Source organism: Schistocerca cancellata, chromosome 5 (genome assembly GCF_023864275.1).
Source record: "Schistocerca cancellata isolate TAMUIC-IGC-003103 chromosome 5, iqSchCanc2.1, whole genome shotgun sequence".
Taxonomy (NCBI): Eukaryota; Metazoa; Arthropoda; class Insecta; order Orthoptera; family Acrididae; genus Schistocerca; species Schistocerca cancellata.
Window position 1 is genome coordinate 436,005,732 of NC_064630.1, and position 25,421 is coordinate 436,031,152.

General features: G+C 39.1%; 1 protein-coding gene across 1 annotated transcript in view; it reads left to right on the forward strand.

Annotated features, from left to right (window-relative positions):
* The first annotated feature begins 2,626 nt into the window (after positions 1–2,626).
* LOC126187311 (mediator of RNA polymerase II transcription subunit 15-like) overlaps positions 2,627–25,421 on the forward strand; it is a 28,912-nt gene continuing 6,117 nt past the window's right edge. The window contains exons 1-5 of the mRNA XM_049928310.1: positions 2,627–2,843; positions 8,709–8,796; positions 13,802–13,853; positions 13,930–14,041; positions 15,652–15,722. Coding sequence (XP_049784267.1) covers positions 2,761–2,843; positions 8,709–8,796; positions 13,802–13,853; positions 13,930–14,041; positions 15,652–15,670 — 354 coding nt within the window. The 5' untranslated portion in view covers positions 2,627–2,760 and the 3' untranslated portion in view covers positions 15,671–15,722. The remainder of the gene's footprint in view (positions 2,844–8,708; positions 8,797–13,801; positions 13,854–13,929; positions 14,042–15,651; positions 15,723–25,421) is intronic.

Below are 25,421 nucleotides of genomic sequence, written 5' to 3' on the forward strand. Positions count from 1 at the left end.
CTAATTTTCATCATTTACCTTAATTATACGGTTGCACTTTCTGCTGATTTGAACTGTGTACTAAATGTTAAAAATATTTTGTTTGGTCATAGTAATAAAAGCATTTCATTTTGTTAGTTCATATGTCCCACATGGAACTGAAGTTATGACGACAAAGGAAGGAATTAACATCAAGGAGTCTTACTTCACAGAAATTATGTAACAATAGTTACACTTTTTGCTAGTTAATGTTAACATAAACCATTTAGTTTTCCATTAAGAGTGAAAGCAGTTCACGAGTCAAGTGTAGAACAAAGTTACCCATAGGTAACTATAGTATTTTACGTTTGAGTTGTTGCAGGCCCAAAGTATTGTGCTCTTCATATTTCTATTTAAAAAAGTTTGTAACTCAAATTCACAGACAATTTGGAATCTGTACATACATGTGTGTAGCAAAGTACTTTTCATGTGCCATGTGGAAACTTTAATTTTCTGGTTTAAATATAATTTATTTCATGAATTACCTTTAATACCAACAATGTCTGAATGCATTATTTACCATTTAGAAGAAGCAATATTAGTGTACAGAATAACAAACCTCATGAAAAGTGGGAGAGATTGTTCTGTACAGAACTTGGAATGGCTCTTTATCAATAGCAGGTAAAAAGAAGGCTTCTATTAAATGTTCAAAGAAACCAGTCAGCACTTCTTAATTCACCATACAGGTGATACAGTAATAAAACAATTTACTTTTTTCAGAATTTCTGGTAAGTGTTAAAAGTGTGAAGACCTATTCAATTAGTATTTGCTTGACCAATAACCTGTAGTACAAGCACACGTAGAAGCAGGTAATTATGGGAGTAAAGAGTTATGTTAAAATTAAAGATACTGACTGGTAATACTTGCTCACAGAACATTGTAGTTGCTGTACAGTTAATGCTGTAAGTGGTGTACCCAATGTGATTCCTGGAGGACATAATATTCTGTTATCCTATGGGAGTGCACTGGTACACCTATTGAAAGTAAGTTTTGCTGTGGAATAGTTGTATCAGACGTCTGTACCAGAAAACAAGTCTCCACTGTGACACGCTTATGTTCTTGGTATGCTATTAGCTATTTATTACAGGAATACTCTAAAACATGGAGGAGGGAGGGAGGGGGAGAGAGAATGTTACTGTCTTTCCAGATACTGTTCTATTTCTTCAAACCAATTCTGAATTTCTCAGGTTATTACATATTATTTACTGTACATTGTCCAGCAATACTTCTGTTGTTACCAGATAGTTTGGTAATTTGGCACTACCTTTGTGCCACTGGTATTGGCTAGTGTACTTTTGCAGATAAGAAACTTGGTTGGACTAGAATGTCCTGTCAGTATAGAACAAATTCAGACAATATGGAACTTTTTACACTAAATTTGCAATATAATGACACCCTTGTCTCACACAGATTGTAGCAGCCATTGGGGTGCCTGTCTGGCCAGCTTCTGAAGCTTTCACTTTCAGGTTTGGTTTTTGCTTGGGCCCTATACTGACAACCAGTCATTCCAGTGACAGACACCATCTCAAAGACTGGAACCAAGATTCACAGAAATAAAATTCCATGGTTACAGTTCATAGTGTAATTAATTTTGCTCACTGACATGTTCTGAATTCAATTTTAAAATAAAACCATGGTACCAGTCACTGTTTGGGTGTCAGACTAGAAAATTAGTTTTAAGACACCCCCAACCATAAAATTAACAGCTGTGATCGATGATATTTTCAGCAAGTTCCTTCACTTCCTACATCATCATGGATCAGTCCAATATAATATTAGTACTAGACTTAACTTCCAAATGATACAAGTCATGCATTTTAAGAGGAGCCTTAACGTTGGCGTTTGTGTTTGTCTCATTTAAATGTATTTCTTGTCTCGTATCAAAGACTGAAGCACTGTCAAAAACTGGTGCTTCTACCTTATCACTCTGTTAAAAATACAGATACACCATGCACGTACAGCCGTTAATAAAATCATGTCATTTAAATTTCTGATCAAAGAGAGAGCCAAATTCGTAAGTGCATGTTGCAATTACAGTGTCAGCATATATGCAGATCGGTAATGCATCGCTTCAGATAAAGAAAAATAATAAATTTTTCCGTTTATACGTAAGTAATACTTTAATAGTTCAGTTGTAATTTCTGTTGTCAGTAAAGATACCCCTAAGCAAACGCGAACGACGTCAACTTTTGTTTCAAGAGACGTCTTCACTGTTTTCCACACTTGATTTTCCGAATTATACCTGTAGTTAAAAGCTTTGGCAAGTAAGGTAATTTGTTGACCTCCATTGAATCTTAAATAGTGTTTTAAAACGGGCAAATAAGTAAAGCACTCATAAAATTAATAGTAAACGATTTATAGGTCAGCTTGTCAAACTTCCAAAACACTCGAATTTAGGAATTTCATAGCAGAACTGTCACTGTTTTTTCTCGCTAGATTAGAGACACTTCATTATGTTGATGTGTAGATATCTAGAACATCCAATATAAAAGACTTATGAGGGCGCAGAACGAAAAACATTTTCATCCGTGTTTTGACACTTCGTTTTTTGCCAAATTCAGATATTGCGGACACTCAATGATATGATCTTTGGCCGGCACGCGCTAGAGCCATCTATCGGTGGTTCCGGTAGTTGAGCATCCCTCATTTCGCTAGCTTTAGACGCCTATAGTAGACTGCAAATTGCAAAACCTGTCGAGTTGTGTAGTGTGCTGTTTCCGTTCGCCTAATCTTAATTGCAGCATGGATGTGATCGAATTTTTAGAGAGAAATCAGACAATGTTGTGGCGCTCGCCAGCGTGTCGACTGGTTACTATTATGGAACTGTGAGTTCCGTGGTTTGTGACAAGTATTTCGCCATTATTTAATAACTGTGTTTCAGTGTCCTGAAACAGTAGTAGGCTACTTCATATTATCTTTCTCATTCAAAGTTTCGCCTAAGACTGTATTCGTTTAACTTTTTGAACTTGGATAACCTGCTACCTACAACCCCTGCTTCATCCGTAATATATGCTTTAAAATTGGTTTTGCCATGGCAGACAAATTGTGCACACTTTATACTCTCAGCAGTTTCGTCATGTGAAGATAATTTTTAATTGTTTGTTATTGACTGCAATCACAGCGTCAAGCTTACCAAGAGAACTATCGCATTATTCAGAGCGTAGTGAATGATCTTACCACAGCAAGTGTTGTAATTTTATTCTCAAAGAAAATTTGTAGATTTTAAATGTAGAGAATGCAATCGATGTACCCGACTTAATTATTTGCCGCGGCCAGTAAAATATTCCACACATTATTAAAGCCGAATCAACCGAGCATGACCTTTCTGTCAATGATCGTATTACAAAATTTTGTTAAGTTGAACCATTAATCTGTTTTTACGCCGGTCGTTGTGTTGTGCCAGCAGTGAAACTTGCATGACATATTGTATTTATTTGTACGATGTGATGGATTTGTGTGCATTTTAATACCACAGGGAACTACTTGCGTTCTCTGTGTCTTTTTCTTCCCACGCGCAAATGATCTGCCAGTTATTTTAAACAGCAGAAGTCTCTACTGTGTTGACCACATTACTATAGCTACATAAAGTAGAAACTTGTTAGGCCTACCGCCTGTGAATGCTAGTCTCACCATTAGGACTACTCTGCAAATGAGCTTAAACCTAATTGAACCGCCAGCTGTATCTTCCATCTGGTAAACAAATTGGCTTGATCCTTTTATGCACTGTATTATGCTCATAAATCCAATATCGTTAAGAGATGGTCATTGGACCTGTATCAGCAGTATGAACACGTAAAAATCTGCTAGTGAAAAATTCTAAATAACAGTGCACTAACCGACATCCTCATATAGCTGTTCAACCCGTGGTATCCCTATACAATATTTCCGTAAATACTTAAATTACCAAGTATTTCTTCATACCTGATGCTGTGTCCTATCAACCTATCCAGTTTTCTGTTTTTTTGTACCTCATCATTAGTTATCTGACGTACCCACCTAACAGCATTCTCTGGTGACACCACCTTCCAAAATCTTCTATTCTCTTCTTGTGTGTACTTCATTGCACATCTGCGCTTCCATATAAGGCTAAACTCCAGGTGGGTAGTTTCGTACATTCAAGGAAATTTTATATTTTATGGGAACAGTCTTTTCTTGTTATTGCCAGTCCACGTTTTATGTCCTCTTTACTTCTCCATTGTCTAATTTGCTGCCTAAATAGCAAATTTTCAGTGTCTTATTTCCTAATCTTAATACTGCAATGCAATTCACGCTCTGTCACCCATTATCCTTGTTTTACGTTGAGTGAAATGGCAAAATGGTTAAAACTTGCGTTTGGAATTACAACAGTTTAAACCTGCTTCTGGCCATCCTTGATAAGTTTTCTATGATTTCTGAATGTTCCTTCAGACAAATGTTGGGATGGTTCCTTTGAAAGGGCATAGCAGATTTCTTTCACCATCCTTCCCACACCCGATGGGACCGATGACCTTGATTTTTGGTCACCTCCCCTAAATCAACCAACCTTGTTTTACTTTTTTATATTCCTCTTGTAGCTTCTTTTGAAGAATATACATTCTGTTCAACTGAACTTCCTACTCATTACTCTAACAGCACACCTTGAAGTTTTTATTAGTTCTCCCTGAACTTTAATTTCATTTCCAGATTTTAGTAGAATTTTACTTCGGCAGTGGTGGTGTAGTTTGATGATGTTAGCAATGACTGTGCATGAAGTAAATAATTAATGCTGTTCCTGCACTGAACAGATATTTAGGAAATCCACTTGTGATGGAATTATATGGGATCTAACGGCAACAAATAGACATGATGTCTTTGGGGTGTCCACATCAAAACCACTATCAGTGACCATGATATTGTTGTGGCAGCGATAATTACTAAAACACAAAGAACAACTAAAACAAGCAGAAAGATAAATATGATTAGTAAAAAGAGAGAAAATCAGTAGTGCCATATCCAATGAGGAACTTTATGCTTGCAGCACAGGGCAGGAGCATGTAGAGGAACATTGGTTCACATTTAAAGGAATAATTGACTATGCACTGGATATATATGTACCCAGTAGAACAGTTCATAATGGGATGGAACCTCCATGGTATACAGCTACTGCAAAGAAACTTCTAAAGAAACAGACGTTAATTCATAATAGGTGTAAAACAAAGATTAGGTCTATAGATAAGCATGTTTGGCTGTGAAGAAAGCAGTGCGGGATGCCTTCAGTTACTACCATGGCAGGATATTGTGAAGTGGTCTTTCACTAAACTCAAAGAAATTTTGGTCCCCAAAGTTAGTGTTCAGTCCCTAATGAATGCGACATGAACTGAATGAGGGTAGCAAAGCAAAAGCAGAAATGCTCAACTCCATTTTCAAATGTTCCTTTACAAAGGAAAACACAGGAGAACTGCCCCAGTTTAATCTTCGTATCACTGAAAAGATGAATGAAGTAAGTATTAGTGTCAGTCTGGGCTATAAACTATTGTAGATCCTTCGACCAGAAAAACTGCACAGTTCTTGGAAAAAGGTACAGGTCACTCCTATCTCCAAGAAGGGTTATAGAATTGATCCAAGAAACTACTATCCAATATCCTTGACACTGATTTTTTGTAGAATTTTAGAACATATTCTGAGGTCAAACATAATGAATTATCTTGAACAGAATTACCTCCTCAATAGGCTACCAACCAGTCTGGATGTCGAAATCATTGATCATGTAAAACTCAACTCTCACCTCTTATTGTCGAAAGTACAATCATGTGGGACATCAAGTGAAATTTGTGACTGTATTGAGCACTTTTGGGAGGGAGGACACAGCATATTATCTTGGATGGCGAAGTAACTTCAGGTGTGCCCTAGGGGATGTGTTGGAACCCTTGCTGTTCTTGCTGTATGTTAATGACCTATCGGATAATATTATTAGTAAAATCAGACATTTTTCAAATAATCCAATTATTTATAATAGAGTACTATCTGAAAGAAGCTGCAAAAATATTAAGCCAGATCTTGATAAAATTTCAAGTGGGTACAGAGATTGACACCTTGCTTTAAATGTTCAGAAATGTAAAATTTGCACTTCACACACACACACACACACACACACACACACACACACACACACACACACACACACAAAAGGAAAAACGCAGTATCCTGTGACTATAATATCAATGACTCTCTGTTGGAATCATCTAACTCGTGCAAATACCTGGGTACCACTTTGTAGGGATAGGAAATGGAATGATCACATAGGTGCAGTTGTGGGTAAAGCAGGTTGGAGACTTCAGTTTTAGAATACTGGGGAAGTGGAAACAGTCTACAAAGGAGATTGCTTACAAATCACTTGTGCTACCGATTCTAGAATATTGTTCACATATGCGAGACCCTTACCAGATAAGACTAACAGGGGATATAAAAAAAATGTCTTGTGGCTAGGGCCTCCCGTCGGGTAGACCATTCGCCAGGTGCAGGTCTTTTGAGTTGACGCCACTTTGGTGACTTGTGCATCGATTAGGATGAAATGATGATGATTAGGACAACATAACACCTAATACCTGAGCGGAGAAAATCTCCGACCCAACCGGGAATCGAACCCGAGCCCATAGGATTGACATTCTGTTGCCCTGACCACTCATCTACTGGTGGCAGACACGGGGGATACTGAACATATACAGAAAAGGGCAGCACAGTGGTCATGGGTTTGTTTAATCTGTGGGAAAGTGTCTGAGATACTGAAGGTACTGAACTGGGAAGCTCTTGAAGACAAGACACAAACTATCTCGCAAGTCTGTTGAAGTTTCAAGAACCATCTTTAAATGCTTACTCCAGGAATATACTACAATCCCCTACATATTGCCCACATACGGATCAAGAGGATAGGATTAGAATAATTACTGTGCGCACAGAGGCATTCAATCAATCTGCACTCCATTTGTGAATGGAACAGGAAGAAAGCCTTATAACGGGTAGAATGGGACGTACCATCTGGCGTACACCTCACGGTGGTTTGCAGAGTATAGATGTAGATGAAGGTGGGAGACAGGTTCTTGGTTGTACCTTTATCTGCTCAATAAATTAGTTATGTTTGTGAAGTGAACATTTCGTAACAAAATGTTTGCATTCCTATGAATATCATCTAATTCTCAGAATTCAGCGGTTGTTGCCAACATCAGCACACTACGCTTCTGCTGCCATAAGTAAAACTAACCCAAATTTCTCATTGGGATGCTTTACAACTTGGTCAAAGCAGAGATTGAATAACCTGTGGGATAGAGTAAAATCTCGTCTCATCCTCTCTTCAACTACCAACTCCCTTTCATGACTTTTCACTCCTCGTATCTGTAAAAGTTGTAGAGAACTTTACGTGCCTGTATTAACGTAAGAATTTTACTTGTAATTCACAGGTATCCTTCTTACAACTGGCAGAGAAAAAAAAATTCTGAGTGATGACAAAGAGCGCACTCGCATTTAAGAAGCCCTGCTTGGTGTTTAAATTGAAATCCTCTGGCTGGCATAATCTATTGTGAAAACTCACAGCATTGCTGTGGGATAGTTGGCCACAAGCAACCACGCACACAAGAAATGACCCTTGTTCCTCCATTTTAAAATTTAATTGCCAAAGTTTGGTACTTTATGCCATGCAATAATAGCCCTCAGTGAGACAAATGGGTTAGTAACAATATATTTTATGGAAGTGATATCTTGAAAACTGTGCTATTTGATGCACACTGTCAGCTCAAAAATTGTGCTGCCGAGCATCCAAAGGAAAATGGCTGAATACATGGAGCAGACAAAGGCTGAATTTACAAGTGTTTTTCTGTTGTACTGTTTCACATGTCCAGGTCTGGAAGTCAGTTCAAGGAACAGTTTCTAATGCATAACTCTGGAAGTACATGATCAACAGAAAAAGCTAGACTGCAGATTATGTAAGCAAAAATTCTCAGCTTTGCGATAATGATAAGTAACAGATAAAGACTAAAGCTAGTAACACATGCTTGATGCAGAGAATACTGTACAAATTTATAGAAAAGCAGAAGTTCATCTGCAGCATCCAATGTGTGCAGTGAAAATCACTGTTTCAAACAGTAGTCAGTGTTTCCTTGTTTGCCTGATTTAAGTGGTGTTGGTAAACATTTTTCTTGCATTGTGACTTGAGTTGGGACTGCAGGCAATTTGCTGTGGTTTCCATTCTTTCTTTTGTGTAGTTTGCTGAAGCTATTCCCTGTGCGTAGTGTTCCTTGTTTCCATTTATTTTACTTTCTGTGTTAGTTTTTCTGTTTGTCTTGGCAATCAGTGTACTAAGTTTCAGAAGGCTCTTGTGCTTCCTACATACTGGAGTGTAACACTAAAACTACAATATAAAAATATCTTCCACTTTTTTGCCATGTGTTTATATTTTTTTATCAGTTATTCCAAGCAGTTGTGCAGTACTACAATATATCATGTCTATGAAAGTGAGTCTTCTGTGTTAGCCAGCCAGTGTGGCCGAGTGGTTCTATGCGCTTCAGTCTGGAACCGCGCGACCGCTACGGTCGCAGGTTCGAATCTTGCCTCGGGCGTGGATGTGTGTGATGTCCTTAGGTTAGTTAGGTTTAAGTAGGTCTAAGTTCTAGGGGACTGATGACCTCAGATGTTAAGTCCCATAGTGCTCAGAGCCATCTGAACCATCTTCTGTGTTACAGTGAAGATACGATTCAAAGATATGGTACATTAACCACAATGAGCAGTCCTGAAATAGAGAACTATATGTTCCAAAGAGCAGGATCACAGGTAAGCAGTATGTAAGTAGACTTAATGTGTAATACCATCCATTGTTTCAATTGAAAAGCTACAAATAATGTCTTTGGTACCATTAATATTTTGTGAAGATAATTTTCCTTGACAATATTGCTCACTAATTTTTAGCAGGCTAAAGATATGCCACAGCATACTGTTATTCCACTGATACACTGTCTGATCGAAAGTATCAGGACAGTCACATGTAATGTGAAATTGATCAGCAGATGTCATGAGAGGCAGACTTACCATTATAAAAGGGAGGCAGTAACTGCAGACTAAGGCAGTCAGGAGAAGTCAGTAATATCGAATATGGACTAGTCATTGAATGTCACCTGAATACTAAATCCATCAGGCAAATTTACAACACAATTAGACTGTGGGCAATGTGTGACTTTGAAGTGGGGACAGGAATAACAGTTGTGAAATGGGAACATGAAAACAAACACAGCTAAACCAATACAGGCAGACTTTGTGTACTAATGGGCAGGGACTTTCAAACTATGCAGAGTGCATTTGTAAAAAAATGCGTGAAATTGGTGTAAGGACTCATTAGTCAGCTCCAAAGTACTAAGAGAAGTCCAGCTAACACAGTGACAACTATGGATGTGGATTTAAAAAGAATTGAGTAGAATGGTTGAGCAGCTCTTCATATGTAACAAATTCGTTACCGCTGCTAAGCAAAGCTTGAGGTGGTGTAAAGAGCCGTGTGTACTGCTAACGTGAAGTGCAGCATGGGTGATGTAATGGGACAAGTATCTATCTTGTTTTGGGTGTGTTCCTCTTTTTGCGCTAAAGAAAATGTTAATGTGGAAGGATATGAACACATTTTACAGCATCGTGTACTGTGTAAACGATGATTGTATCAGCATGACAATGCACTCTCTCATAGAGCAGCATATATGAGCCAATTCTCTGTGGACAACAGCATTTCTGAAATGGACTTGCCTGCCCACAGTCCCAACCTAAAGCGTTTGGAATACTTTTGGGATGTGTTAGAATGTTGACTTTGCTCCAGACCCCAGTGTCCAGTATCACTGTCTTCTCTGTTTCTGGCTTTTGAGGAAGAACAGGTTACCATTACTCCAGACATTCTGGTGCTTCATTGGAAATGTCTCCAGCAGATCAGAAACTGTTGCAAAGATGAAGAGTGGACACACCTCATCTTAATTTCCACTAATAGGTAGATGTCTGGATACTTTTGATCTGATTGTGTACTCCTTTGGGATGGATTCAGTTGAATAACAACCTGCCTGTGGACACACATTGAATTAACAGCAGAAAGTCTTTGATATATATAGTAGACAAAAGTGGTGAATTTTTCAATGTGTTGGTTATCAGAGCAGAAATTTGTGTTTTATGCACTAGAAGAGGAAAAGAATAACGCAAACAAGCCATGCTTTTCATTGAATGATTTAGCTATTATTATTGTTGTTGTCATTATTTCATTTTTTACTAGTATTGGAAAGTTGGAAGGTTGTGGAAAGTTGGATTATGAGGAGAGACTTGCAAGCGAGCAAAGGTAATACAAGGCATGAAAATCTTGAAGTATAACAGGAGCAGTTACATATATAAGTATTGTTACAAAGGAAAAACCCAGAACAATTAAAAATGACAAATGAGAATGTTGTGAGAAAGTTTCCTGAAATGATAAATGAATTAAAAAATGTGAGATGTGGGTGAACGAAAGAAATGATATTGAAGAACAGTGGTATGTAACCACCAAGAGGGCAAAAATCTGTGTATGTTGCGTATGAAACTGCCACATCTTTCCATTTCTTTTTGTGTACAGAACTGTTCCCGATTTCATATACCTTCAGTATGTGACACTGACTTCCTGCCTTACTTTCCATTTCCCTTTACCCTACCCGATTCAGTCAGTTGCACTCCCCTTTGCAGATAGTTACCGCTAACCTGAAAACTGTGTCAGGCTGCTTATGCAACAGATAGGTGTTGAACTTACTTTTAATTCTGTTCGTAATTCCTTCCAAGTGATACCATACCACATTTCAGATTTTCAGACACTACTACCAACTGATAAAGAAAAGAACTTAAGTTATGCAAGTGGTTTCTTAAAAAGCTCATAGATGGTGAACTTAGCCAGACATTGTGTTTCATGAGTGAGTAATAAATCTTGGTTTTACTTTTTGGCCATCTGAAGCAAGAGACTAATCGCTACTGGTCCTCTGAGAACCCTCATGTTGAGCATCCAATTCCTTTGTGATAAAAAAAGTCAAAGTTTGCAGTGTTCCTGGTTCCTGGTTATTGAGTTATTGTCTCAATATTTTTTGAAACTACTGGCAATAAAGGCATTTAATTAAAAATTTTCAAAAACTGCTCTCATGTAGAATAACATGGCAGGCAGTACTGGTACTGCGGTTTCCAGAAAGATGGAGATGCATGCTAAGAGTCTCATCAAACACTATCTAGCATTTGTGAAACTTCACAATAAGCAAAGGTTTGTCACTCCCTTGTTTGTCAGACTTGTCTGTATGTGTTTTTTACCTGTGACGATACTTAAAAGGAAATATGTATAAAGTAATGCTATAACTGTAATTCACTGGAGGAAAACATGCTGTAGAGTACTGAAAGAACTGATATTACAGTTCTGCATTAAGTGAATTTGCACAAATACAAGACGTGTAGCGGAGAAGCTTCAAACCTCTGATTACTTTTCCATGTATTAAATGTATGATGTCAACCATGTGAACTAGAAAAAGTGTGGGAAAGGTTTGAAATTATGTTAAAAGTTTGTTGGAAGCCACAAAATGTTCTTATTTTCGAATATTGCACGAATATCGTCTGGGTATTAATGGGATGTGCATTACTGTTCCTGAAGACATATACAGTTTAAAATTATGGAACCTTTCACATAAGACTATATCTCTTAATGAGTAGATTGTCAGCATTTTAAATTTTTAAATGCTGCCAGTACTTGTATGAAACATTGAAAACAGAATTTTTGTTACCTCTGGGTAGCCACTAGATAGGCAGCCTGCAACTGGGTCCAGGTTTTGCCCGTTGGGATAATCGCTTAGTAAAATGGTTGAGTGCCCAACAGAACAGCTATAATAAGAATGTGATAAGTTGGCCACCAGACTCCAAGCACTGATATTATGTCATCACCATTAGGAACACTTGGTGTCGATTGTTCCCTGGTCGATTGTTGCTTTGCTCAGCAGCCACTATGTAGCCTTATGAATTATGTTGTTGATGTGACCAAAAGTGTCTCCCCAACAATTGTTCAGTGAACATTGCTACATATGGGCCTCTGCAGCAGGCACCTGGTTCGTGCACCCATGCTGACTGCTATTCATCGGCAATAAAGTCTGGAATTTGTACACCAGTACTGCAGTTGGACATTCACTGAGTGATGAGATACAGTCTTCTCAGCTGAATCACATTTTATACTCCTTTGGACAGATCGCTGTTGACATGTATGGTGTGAAACATTTGAAAGCGAACACCCTACAACATCTGTCAGACAGGCACAACCCAGAGGCATTGTTGAATGATCTTGTCATTCTCGGAGCCACATCGAATCAACAAAAGTGTACTTCTACCCTTGGTGAATATGTTCGCCCTGACATAAAGTTTTTCTCCTCTGCACAATAACATCTAACAGTAATGCATCACATAGTTCACAATGTGTGTGTGGTTTGAAGAGCACCAGGATGACTGCCCATGGGAGTGTAGTAGGCGAGACTCCGTATCCCTCTTGGTACCTTCCAGAACCTCATTGGCTCTTTCCCTGTACGTTTCACAGCAATTCACACTGCTGAATATGGTTACTCAAGCTTTTGTCAGGTGGTCACATTAATATGACTGGTAAGTGTATTTAATTGCATTACACAGTTGTGAGACACAATTACTAATGTTTCCTAATGTTTTTCTGACATTTTCTTCTACTAATTGTATTGTGTACAACAGCCATAATTTAATTTTGTATTCCTTGCTACAAATTTTTACTGCATTTGAAGATGACTGTCTGTATAATGTGCATTCATGAATCTGTGATACTTCTGTTTGAAATTTATACCATAGCAAGCTGATGGGTAAGAGTTGACTATGTCCATGAGTTGTCAGCACTGAAAGACAAATAAGAAAAAATTCTCCCTCTTACATCTCCTAACCTCTCAGTGATGGGACTACTTACCCCTCCATCTGAGATAAATTGCCAACTACACTTACTCGTTGCTGAATTCACCAACATTAATTAAAATTAAGCACATCTTAAAATATTACTGTTTCTGTAAACATTTGTTTTTGTACTGAACAGGAAAACTATGCTCTTCAGATATTCTTAATTTTAACTGACACTTCTGGATTCAGCTATTTCTCAAGCATTTCAATTTTTATGGTGTTATATCTCCCAAACTGTCATTGAGTGATAAAATTATGCAGTTACATTCAGTGGTACACATGAATACCATCTGTAAAATGTGCTACAAACATAGTTAGTAGTAAAGAAGTGGTAAATTAAAACTTAATGCCTGATGCTGAAGTACAGTGAAAGTGTAGCGAGCAATAAACTGTTTTCCTTTGATTATTTTGTCAGCATTTTCAGTGAGAGAAAGTCTCAGAAAGGTTTGAAATTTTGTGTAAAGTCTTTTGGAAGTAACTGAGTGCTTTCATTCTCAGATACTAGATGGTATAGTCTGGATAATTTGTATGCTTTGAGTTACACTGCCTCAAGACATACACAGTTTCTAACATTAATATTTGTCTTATTCTGTTAAACCTGTAATTTAATATTATACCCTTTAATGAATAGGTTATGACAGCACTTTAAATTTTTAAATTCAGATGATAATCATATGAAGTGCTGAAAATAGAAGTCATTAAATATGCAACCTCCAACGGGAACTGTGTATCTTTTCAGACGTTCAGTAATATAGATAAGTTTCCCCAACTTTATTTTGTCATTCTGTGCTTTACTATTTAGAGAATGAGAGGGAATCACTGACAAAATATAAATTTTTTCAACACTCTGTTTCAGATTGAATATATGGAGTTACTTGCAAGATTTGTTTTTCATATCGGAGAATTTAGTAAGTAAAAATATATGTTGCTGAAGTGTTGTAGTCTTTTTTAGTGTGATACTGATTTGGTCATTTTTCTTTTTAGCTAAACTGAAAAGACGGGGGATGGCTGGCTCTGATGGAGGAGCAGCACAAACACCACTGGATCCCATAAATCTAATGTTAGAATGGCCAAGGCGAGATTACACTTATTTAAGGCAAGTTGTAATTAATGCTTCAGCAGTTTCAAAAATATTCAGACTTGCAGTTTCTCATTTGAAATTTCAAAACTGTATTAAGTGGAAGAGAAGTACACCCCTAAAATATTTCATGAAAAGGACCACTGGGACAATGTGTAGAGAAAAGTTGATGCTCTTTGATTTTGTAATTGTAAAAGGCATTTTTTATTCTTTCTATTTTTAGTTAAAAACCCTCATGTCAAAATAACCGCAATGGAGTGTTGAATGGATTTTTTACATTGTTCTGGGCAAGATGTGTACTCTTAAGTCATGGCACCTGTACCTTGGGTAAAATAACTGGCATATGGGTATTGCCACATTGCTATGGGTAAGGTAATCCATTGGAGCCATTTTATGTTTCCTGATTCCGTGTATTGAATACTATGCACAATTCAAGCTTCAACTTTTGTAAAAAGGTGTCACTAGTCACAGGCCTGTTACAAAGTTCTAACACTGTGCTAGTGTCCTCAAGTACATGTAACAGTATTTAGAGACATTCTTGATGATTTTTTTGAAATGGAACTAGTGTTTAACTAATTAGCTTATGTTGGTATTATATTTTAATGCCACTTTGCATTTTATTATATCAGACGTAATCATCCAATGTGACAAAAGTCAGTCAGAATCACAGAGCAAAAATGATAGTAAGGATGAAAACTTGGTTCTGAAGGGAAAGGCATCTTTTTTTGTCTTATATCTCAAAACTGTAAAACACATTTTATAGGCTCTTGTTTGTTACACACTGTTTAACTGCTAGTTTCAAAACATTCCATGCAAAGATAGTTTTGAGCATTCATACTCATTGGTAATTAGTTGCAAATAAGGTTGATGTGTAATAAAGCACTGATTCTTTCAAATAATTAGAAAACATCCATAAAGCTGATAGGCCTTTGTACTGCGTGCTTGTGGTGACAACTTATCACCAGTAAAATCATTCAGCATTGAGTTGTGCTTATGCAGTACCATACTAACAATTGCTGCACCAAAAATGTAGCAGTGAGAGGCATGAATGATAAGATCTGAAAACTGGAAATGAGGAATAATGAGCGGGGCAGTTAATATGTTAAAACTAGAATAGAAGCGTATTGGAAACACAAGAGGTCAGGGTTGACAGAAGAAATAGTGGAGAGTAAGGTGAAAGAAGCAAGATACCACAAGAGCCAGAAAAATGGGGACAGTAGGAAGACAATGGAAAAAGTAACTTATGATAGAGTGAGAGGAATGATGGATAAATGAGAGGGAATGCAGAGAAGCTGAGGAAAGAATGTTAGTTTCTTGTTTCATTATTGTGATAATTGTAGTTGGAATATTATCTCAGATTAGAGAACGATGACACAAGCAGTATGCCGTGCTCTTCTTGAGGGCAACCATCTAAATATTTCGTGAAGTTTTAAAGTGGGATTTGTTTTTTAATTATGTTGTAGAGTAATTTATTATTCAGTTGCTGTTTAAAGTGCTGTAGTTTTGTAACAATCAATCTCTTGAGGAACAATGTCAGATAGACAATTAAGATAAAATTTCCTTCTTTTATGTCTTATGAAGGTTCTCAGTTGTTTATGAAAGCGTGATTCTGTCTTATTATATTTCAGGCCCAGTAATTACCTCTGATTGGACTGCATCCACAGACTACAGGCACCATCTCAAACTCCTACCGATAATTGTAAGTTGTTCATGGGAAGATGGCCAAATTTCTCATCACACACCCAGTTCAGTGAGGACTTTTATGTTTCCTAGACAACAGAAAAAAAAATAGATTACATGCTGAAATAATGAGAAAAATTAAAAATACAGCGAAATCCCGCCACTGTAATCGTAATTTTTCATTCTGAACAATGTCTGAATTTGTTACATTATCAGAAATGTTCATTAATTTAGCACGGCGAACTGCTCTTCCTGGTAACGTGTCATCACGATACATTAGCTCTCCAGGTAGCACAAGTTCGTTATCTTCAATGTCGGGGCCTCTCTCGTCACGTAACTGATTTAAAAGTCAAGAAATTTCTGGATCTTCTGGTGGTTCTTCACTGCTTGTACTCCTCGCAATAGTATGCAAGACAGCCGTACCCGCAAGTATTGACATTGCTTTCTGTGGATTACATCTTATTCCTACAGATAATATGGGAAATCTTCTCTTCCCTTCTCTTCCACAGGCCATATTTTCTCTCAACAGTGTTTCTAGTTTTAATACGAGACCTGTTATATCGATGCTCTGCTTCATTTTGCGGATTTAAAAGTGCAAGTTAACAAGTAGGATCTACACGCATAACCACTATCTCCCAATAAGTGACCTTGTGGTATTTCTCCGTTTTCAAATTGAGCTCTGCGAGTGCAGCCGAGAAATATGGTACTGTCATGCACAGAACCCAGCCGTCGAGCGACAATATCTCTTATTAACAAATTGTGATCACTAATGGTTTGACAGTTAAAGGAAAAATATGATTTCCTATTGCGGTAAAGTTCCGCATTATGTCCTCCAGGAGACTGAATTCTTATATGGGTACAATCCAAGGTACCAAGAATGCCAGGAAATAGGTCCAACTGACTAAAACCAAACATTGCAGAGCGCACTTCTTCTATTGTAGGAAATTTTATAAAGCGAGGAGAATTGATGCTATGATGTCTGATACATCGCTGATGATTCGTTGTGCTGTTGTAGGATGTACATTACTGTTGTTCCCAGTAAGAATGTTGAATGCACCTGTTGCATATGACCTTAAAGCAATCGAAAGTCTGTTCATCAGTGAAATAGGGTTATTCCGATCAGTAGGAAATTCTAACGTATCATTAATTTGGTTGAATAACCACCACACTGTTTCTTTCGACAGATGAAATCTCTCTTCAAACTTCCTGTGACCATAATCTTCAAAAGGGTTTCCCCTTTCCACAATCTCTCCAACACAGTTTCGGTCACGATTTAAATCATCAAAGTATACCAGTTCTTCCTCAATGCCATCCATTAACATCAAAACGTGCCGCCATCTTAATAGTGTATGCTTCTAAAACCGCGGTTATGTCTAGAAAACCAGGAAAGAGCCCTGCTTAAATATAACATGGTCAATTCCTTCATTTAACTTAGATCGATGTTGATCCACTAGAATTTTGCATCGAACAGGATTATATATCAACTTGACCACGGTTAACTGTTAATCGAGATTGGTGCACTCGGCCATCATTCTCCTAAATACTTAGTTTGTGCAAGGTGTGATGGGAAATCCTGTGTAACAACAAAGCCTCTGTTTTTCATCGAGAACTTAGAGAGGACAAGTTTGGGGAACTGCCAGAAATGGCCAAAATGCGGAATGGGTCAGTCCTGATAAAAACAGCATCCCCTGCCCAGTTGTGTGTTGCTCACCTGTGCCAAGCTGAGTGATGTACCACCCACAAGAGCTTAAACATAGTCCAGGGGATTATATTCCATCAAGATCTCCTCTTGCAGTCTGATGACGAGTTGTACACCAACCTACAGCGACAAGGTGTACACTTAATCAGGGATGTGTAGTGGCCTAAGGACAACAGGGTTTCAACCAGTGCCTTCATCTTGGCCTTTGAGGGTGATACATTACCTGAAAAGGTCAAGGTGATGGTCTGCCAGTGTGATGTTAAACCCCACATTCCTCCCCCTATGCAGTACTTCAAATGCTGGAAATTTGGGCACATGTCCTCTTCATGCAGTGCCAGCCCCACATGTCGGGAATATGGACAGCTATCAAACACTAATGTTCCTTGTGTCCCCCCTCCGATTTGTGCTAATGCTGGACAGTACCATTCCCCCTGTTTGCCGGACTTAACCATTTATCAGAGAGAGGAAGATAAATGAAATATAAGACCCTGGTTAGGCCGACCTACACAGAGGGGGGGGGATCCTCATATGCTATGGCTGAGACGAGATCACCCTTTATGAAAACGGCATTCCCGTTAGCTGTGCCTCTTAAAGTGGACTCCCAGTGCTGCTGACTACACATGCCCCCTTGATGGTTGGGGGCACACCATATCCTATAGCTCCTCTAATATCTACTTCGGGAGTAAGGTGCACACCCTAGCCATCGGGGACATTGGTCCCCACCCTCAGCCATAGAAGCAGCAGCCTCCTCTGGCTCCTCTCACATGGAAGTGGTCTATTGGGACCCTGCCTTCCAAGGCTTTTGTTGCTGTGAAGCCAGATACCAGCCATTGGCTGAAGTAGCCACAAGCTGCTGATCATAGGGCTTATCGATCATCGTTGGTTCCTGAGACAAACTCAGAGAAGCCCTCCCAGCCAGAAGAACCAAGAGAGACGTGAGATGAGAAAAAGAATAAGCCTATAAAGAAGAAAGATATCGTAGTGACCCCCCACACCATCAGTTCTGACAGGCTCCAATTATTAGGATAGGTGGATATTTTATTATCCACTGAGGACCAAGATTTGGTCGAAGCCTCGGAACCAATGGATGCAGAAACCACAAGCCCTCAATAGGTGGCAGCAGGTGACCCCGAGGCTTGCACTGGCTCCTTAGTCACTTCGTGCCTTCCCAAACTACAGAAAGTGTTGTCCTACAGCAGAATTGTGGTAGTTTGTCCAACACCTGGCTGAGGTATGACGGCTCTTAAGCAATACACATGCTTTCTGCATTACCCTTCAGGAAGCCCGGTTTCCAGCAATGCGGATCCCGGTCTTTCGTGGCTATCAGGGGTATTACAGAAATCATAATGATAGTAACAGGGTGTCAGGTGGAGTATGTATATATGTATGTACATATGTCAGTACCTCTGTCTGTAGTGAACTTGTGCCCCTTATATGCCCTTAGAAGCTGTGGATGTCAGGGTGAGGGCAACGGAGGTAATTACCTTCTGCAATGTCTGCCTTCCTCCAGCTGGTGACATACCAAAAAATGTACTGGCAGCACTAATTTCTCAACTCTTCCCCTCCCCCCCCCCCCCCCCCTCACCTCCTCCCCAATTTTCTTACTTTTGGATGATTTCAATGCCCTTAACCATTTGTGGGGTGGAACTAAGATTACTGACCGTGGTAAAGATGTTGAGAATCTGCTAACTCAAGTCGACCTTTGCCTCCTATATACAGGTGCCCCCACTCATTTCAATGTGGCACATGGCACATACTTGGCCATTGATTCTGTTTGCACTCCTGGCCTACTACCATCTATACACTGGAAAGCTCACGATGACTTATGTGGTAGTGACAAGTTTCCACTCTTTTTGTTCCTCCCCCTGCGTCTCTCACATGGACTCTTGCCCTGATGGGCTTTTACCAAGGCTGACTAGGATGCTTTTGCCTCTGCTACCACCATTGGATCTCCATTGTGTGGCAATATAGACCATTGTTTCTGCAGCTGAATTGGCAATCCCGTGTTCTTCAGGTCACTCCCAGTGGAGGACAGTGCCTTGGTGTTCACCGGAATTGCTGTTGCCATTAGAGGTTGTAGACAGGCCCTCCAATGTCACAAGCAGCACCCATCATTGGAGCATCTCATTGCCTTCAAATGGCTCCATGACAGTGTTTGTTAATTAATTAACAGACAGAAGCAGGAGTGCTGGGAACATTGTGTGTCCACCATTGGAACACAAACCTCTCATTCCCAAGTTTGAACTAAGCTCAGATGCCATTATGGGTATCAGACCCCTGCAGGTACACCTGGGATTTCCACACATGGAGCTGTTTATACCAGTCCAGACACAATTGCAGAGTGTCTTGCCAAGCATTATATTCAAACCTCTGCATCTGAGAATTACGACCCTGCCTTTCATACCCTAAAACAGTGGGTGGAATGACAATGCCTATCTTTCACTACATGCCATCCTGAGCCATATAATGCTCCATTCAGTGAGTGGGGATTTCTGTGCCCTTGCACACTGTCCTGATGCAACCATTGGGCCGGACCACACCTATCCCCGAATGCTTAAACACCTGTCAGCACACATCCTTGCTATCTTCAACCACTTCTGGAGCAGCAGTGAGAAAGTATCATTGTTCCAGTGCTAAAACCTGGTAAGATTCCACTAGATGTGGATACCTATCGGTCTCACTAACATTCTTTGCAAGCTGCTAGAACATATGGTGAGCTGGCAGTTTTGTTGGCTCCTTGAGTCTTGGAACCTTCTGCCTCTGTCCCAGGGCAGTTTTGGCCAAGGTCACTCGACCAGTGACAACTTGGTATACCTGCCATGTGAATGGCCTTTTCCTGCTGTCTTCATGATCATTTTTGACCTGACATACTTGCTAAATTACACAAGTGGGCCTCCCAGTTTTTATGCAGAACTTCTTGTCACTCTACACCTTCATTGTTTGAGTCAGTGGTTCACACAGTTTCCCCCAAATCCAAGAGAATGGGGTCTCACAGAGTTCTGTACTGGGTGTCTCACTCTTTTTAGTGGCCATTAATGGCCTCTCAGCAGCTGTAGGGTCTTCAGTATCATCCTTGTTGTATGCTGACAACTTTTGCATTTACTTTTGTTCATCTACTATCGGTGTGGCTGAATGTCAACTGTAGGAAACCGTACGCGAGGTGCAGTCAAGGACCCTCACCCACTGCCTTAAGTTTTCAGCCACCAAGACTTGTCACTCACTTTTATTGCCGTCGGACAGTTCACAACTTTATCTTGATGGCAATCTCCTTAATTTAGTGCACTCTTAGGACTTTTTAGGACTGGTTTTCAATGCTCGCTTAACTTGGCTTCCTCATCTTTGTCAGCTTAAGCAAAAGTGCTGGTAGCACCTTAACATTCACTGTTGGCTGAGTCACACTGACTGGGGTGCAGATTTTTATTAGATAAATATCTATATATCTTAAGTCATATATCTAAAAACAAAGATGATTTGACTTACCAAACGAAAGCGCTGGCACGTCGATAGACACACAAACATACACACATTCTAGCTTTCGCAACCAACGGTTGCCTCGTCAGGAAAGAGGGAAGGAGAGGGAAAGACGAAAGGATTTGGGTTTTAAGGGAGAGGATAAGGAGTCATTCCAATCCCGGGAGCGGAAAGACTTACCTTATGGGGAAAAAAGGACGGGTATACACTCGCGCGCGCACACACACACACATATCCATCCACACATATACAGGCACGTGTGTATGTTTGTGTTTGTGTGTCTATCGACGTGCCAGCGCTTTCGTTTGGTAAGTCAAATCATCTTTGTTTTTAGATATATTTTTTCCCACGTGGAATGTTTCCTTCTATTATATATCTTAATTTATATTTATCTTCTGCATTTATCTATAATTATATTTGCCTATCTATCTAATTATATTTATCTATTTAATCATATTTATCTTAGTGATAAATGTACTCACAAAGTGGTTGCAGGAGAAAAGGCATAAAAAACCTTCAGGTTTTCAAATCTCATCCAGTGCAGTCCCCAACAGTCTGTCTGTCCTTCTCATCCTGTTTGGGAAGTCTCCTTTGACCCGGCATTCGGGGTGACTTACCGAACTCTCCCCTTTTCCTAAACCTCTCCAGTCCTTTTCCTTCATCCCTCTTCCTTCCCCTTCACCCCTTTTTCCAGAAGAAGGATCCACTGACTCCGAAAGTTTGCATACATAAAACCTGTTTTTTATATGTTTGTTCTCCTGACTTTGCATGGTGAGTAGATTTTTTTACCCATCAAATTTCATTATATTGTCAAAAATTGATTATTTTTGTTATATTATAATATTTAAATATTTGAGAATCCAAACTGTTGGTTAAAAAAAACAAAAGACAAAATAATCATTATAATGATCGTGCAATGGTGCCAAAAATGCATTTTTTGTTACAAGGTGTGTATTTTTTCCTGGATGGTACTCGTCATACAAACATTTAAATTACAGCATAACCTAAATTCCTATTGCTCGATGAACAAAATAATTTTGATGAAGATGTAATTAAAGAATGGATTATAAGTAGAATGAAATTCAAGCAAAATGAGGAATGTAATAATATAGACAAAAAATAGTATGATAAAACAAAAGGAATTAAATTGAAATTAATTCATGAAGAAAGATTTCAAATGGAAAAAAGAATAACAGGAGGAAAATGAGAGCAAATAAAGAAGACGACATGATGATTAAAATGATATGACAAAAGAATAGAAATTAAAAAATTACATTTAAACTAACTCATTTAAAAATTGAAGTACCTGACAAAATTTGAACATACGACCTTCTGCACATAAAGGCACTACACAACCAGTCAATATGGCAATGCTTTTCAATGCTGCTGAGTCATGCTAAATCCAATTTTTTTGGTCAGTTACTTGTAAGCAAGGGCCCACCAGGGTGAATGTCTGCAGGGTGTCAATGACTTCCGCAATAGGGTAACATTTTGTCAGTGGGCTCAGCAAAAACTTCTGACCAATCCAAATTTTTTTGCAGATGTTCTCTTTGCCAACGAGGCATCATTCTCCAACAAAGGAGTTGTCGATATGAGGAATATGCTTTATTGGTCTGCAGACAATCCAAAATGGCTCCGTCAGGTAGAGCATCAACGTCCGTGGAAAGTTAATGTTTGGTGTGGGATTATTGGAGATACCATTATCGGACCTTTCTTTATAAATGGCAGACAATACTCCACATTTATATGACACAATCTTCCTGTTCTCTTGGACACCGTACCTCTGAACCGGAGAATGGTCATGTGGTATCAGCATGACGGATGCCCTGCACATAACGCCTTACGAGCACGACGACTTCTGAACCGTAAGTTCCCTGGTAGGTGGATTGGACAAGGTGGCCCAGTTAGGTGGCCTGCCCAATCTCTGGACCTTACACTGCTGGATTATTTTCTTTGGGGAGCAGTGAAGGATTCTGTTTACCAACATGAACCAACAACACCAGAGGACATGAAGCAATGCATTATTGATGCTTGTACAGCCATCAAAGAGGAAACAGTAACACGAAGTAGGGCATACTTCATCCGCAGAGTGACCCTATGTATGCAAGCCAATGGACATCACTTTGAGCATAAGATGTGAACACTATGTTTAGTATGTAGTGCTGGTATCACAGTGGAAGTTGCTACAAAGGGCCATTTTACCCAGTGATGTTAAGAAACATCTGTTTGCAACAATTTGTCATTTAATTCATTAGATAAACATAACATTGATAATTATGTGATAATAAAACTAATTGGTTAAACATGTTTACATTCATCTTCTATGTCCTACCTGAACTTCCCAAATCAAAACATTTTTACCTAAACAACGGTAAAACTTTTAGTCCACTTGCTCGTTTCACTAAAACCATCAACATGAATTTTACTATTACGAGTGAATGATTAACTATCACTTGCGCTAGATCTACAGTAAAGTAAAGTTTTAACGTTGAATGGCATTACCTTTTTAGTAACGGATTAACGATAAGCGAAGTTAACTTTGTGACTAATGTTGCGGTACACAGATATGTTACAGAACCGCATCTCCCCTAGCCTATGGGATAAATACCTGCTGGAATGTATGACATTAATCCAGAATGGCAGCAGACCGTATTATTCGATTCGGACCTCTTGATAAGTATGGAAGTGTGATTATGCATGTCAGTCACATCGCGACTACGGGCAGCATGGGGTTCACGCCTGAGCCTCAGGAAGTGCGCTAGCAGCACATGTCTGGTGTTTCAAGCGTCAACTTCGCGTCTTAATATCTCGGGATGTAATGGGAATATTGCGATGCAATCAACGCCATTGTGTATGTGCTATGTCATGCTATGGATTGCCGAAGAAAAAATATAGGAGGTCAATTTAAAAAAAAACATAAGTTTGTGTTATAAAACACATGTGCTTTCGTTTTAGAATGTTTACAAATATGTACATTCATGGGCCCCAGCCCTACATTGATACCGGTGAAAGTCGTTTTCCAATAGCTGGTATTGTTCCAGAGATATTTTGGGTGGACAAGATAGCTGGGACACCCTGTATAACAATTGACAAACAGCTTTTTCCTCCAAAATGGTGTTGCAGATTCACACAGTTCAGGGCCTCAAAACTGGAGATGGGTGTGAAAGCATTAGATGGCAGTAAATAAAGACTCCAAATTTATTGTGAATGCTTTACCTTACCTAGGAAAGGTTGACATTGGGCACAGTGCTGAGCGTCTTGGCAATTTTGTTGTGAAAAAAATTGATGCAAGTTTACCTCAATAAAGGAAGAAATGTGACCTGACAATTTCTTTCACTTCCTTGGCTCTCTCTGAAACCTTCAAAGCAAATGCTACAAGTGTAATGGCCACCATAAGTCTATATTGCACGGAAATTCCAGTCTGTATCAAGAAGACAAAAGAAGTGACATACAGCATTGTATTGTTGAAGAAGAATGATACCACCTTGACAGTTTACAGGGACAAGACCAACAAGAATGACCTGATTCTCAGTGCTATGCATTCTTATATTAAAATTGAAGATGGTTTGAAAAGAAGCCAGGTACAGTTACATCTTGTAACTGCTCTAAATATGGCATTGACGTGGTCAACCAAATAGCTCGCAAATACTCTATTAAAGCTCAATAGAGACATTTACCTGTCCACACATTTGACAACTTGCTTGGTGTGGCTGGGACAAATGCCAGGGTATTTTACAATGCTCTAAACAAGAAAAAGTTGAAATGCAGAGAGTTCATACTGCAGATGGGAGAGGAGCTTGCCCAGCAGTACACAACAACCAGGAAGACTGGTGTGGTGTCACAGCCAGACACCACACTTGCTAGGTGGTAGCCTTTAAATCGGCCGCGGTGCATTAGTATACGTCGGACCCGCGTGTGTAAAGGCAGACAAATGTCTGCTTGTGTCTGTGTCTGTGTATGTGCGGATGGATATGTGTGTGTATGCGAGTGTATACCTGTCCTTTTTTCCCCCTAAGGTAAGTCTTTCCACTCCCGTGATTGGAATGACTCCTTACCCTCTCCCTTAAGACCCACATCCTTTCGTCTTTCCCTCTCCTTCCCTCTTTCCTGATGAAGCAACCGTTGGTTGCGAAAGCTTGAATGTTTGTGTTTATATCACTTGGTTGTTTGTTGTGCTATTGGGTGTGTGCAAGGAATTGAGTCCTATGAATATCTGTGTTTGTTTATATTTTGGGTCCAGAAAAGCAAGAGGAGAACTGGCAATCTTAAATTGACACTTTCTTCCTGAAATGATTTTAAAGGTGGATAGAGAACATTCTTGAGAGGGCAGCCTTTTCAGGTGGCCATGCTAGATAGCTGACAGAGGAAAAGATGTCTTACAACAAGAAGAGGTCAGGGATGTATTGGAAAATAGAAAAGAAGCATGCAGATGACTCCCTGGCTGCAGCAGAAAATTTCAGATAATTTCTCACAATCACAAAATGAACATTCACTAGTAAATCTGGTTTGTTTGGTTAAAGATTAATTCTACTATCTTCAGGTTTACTT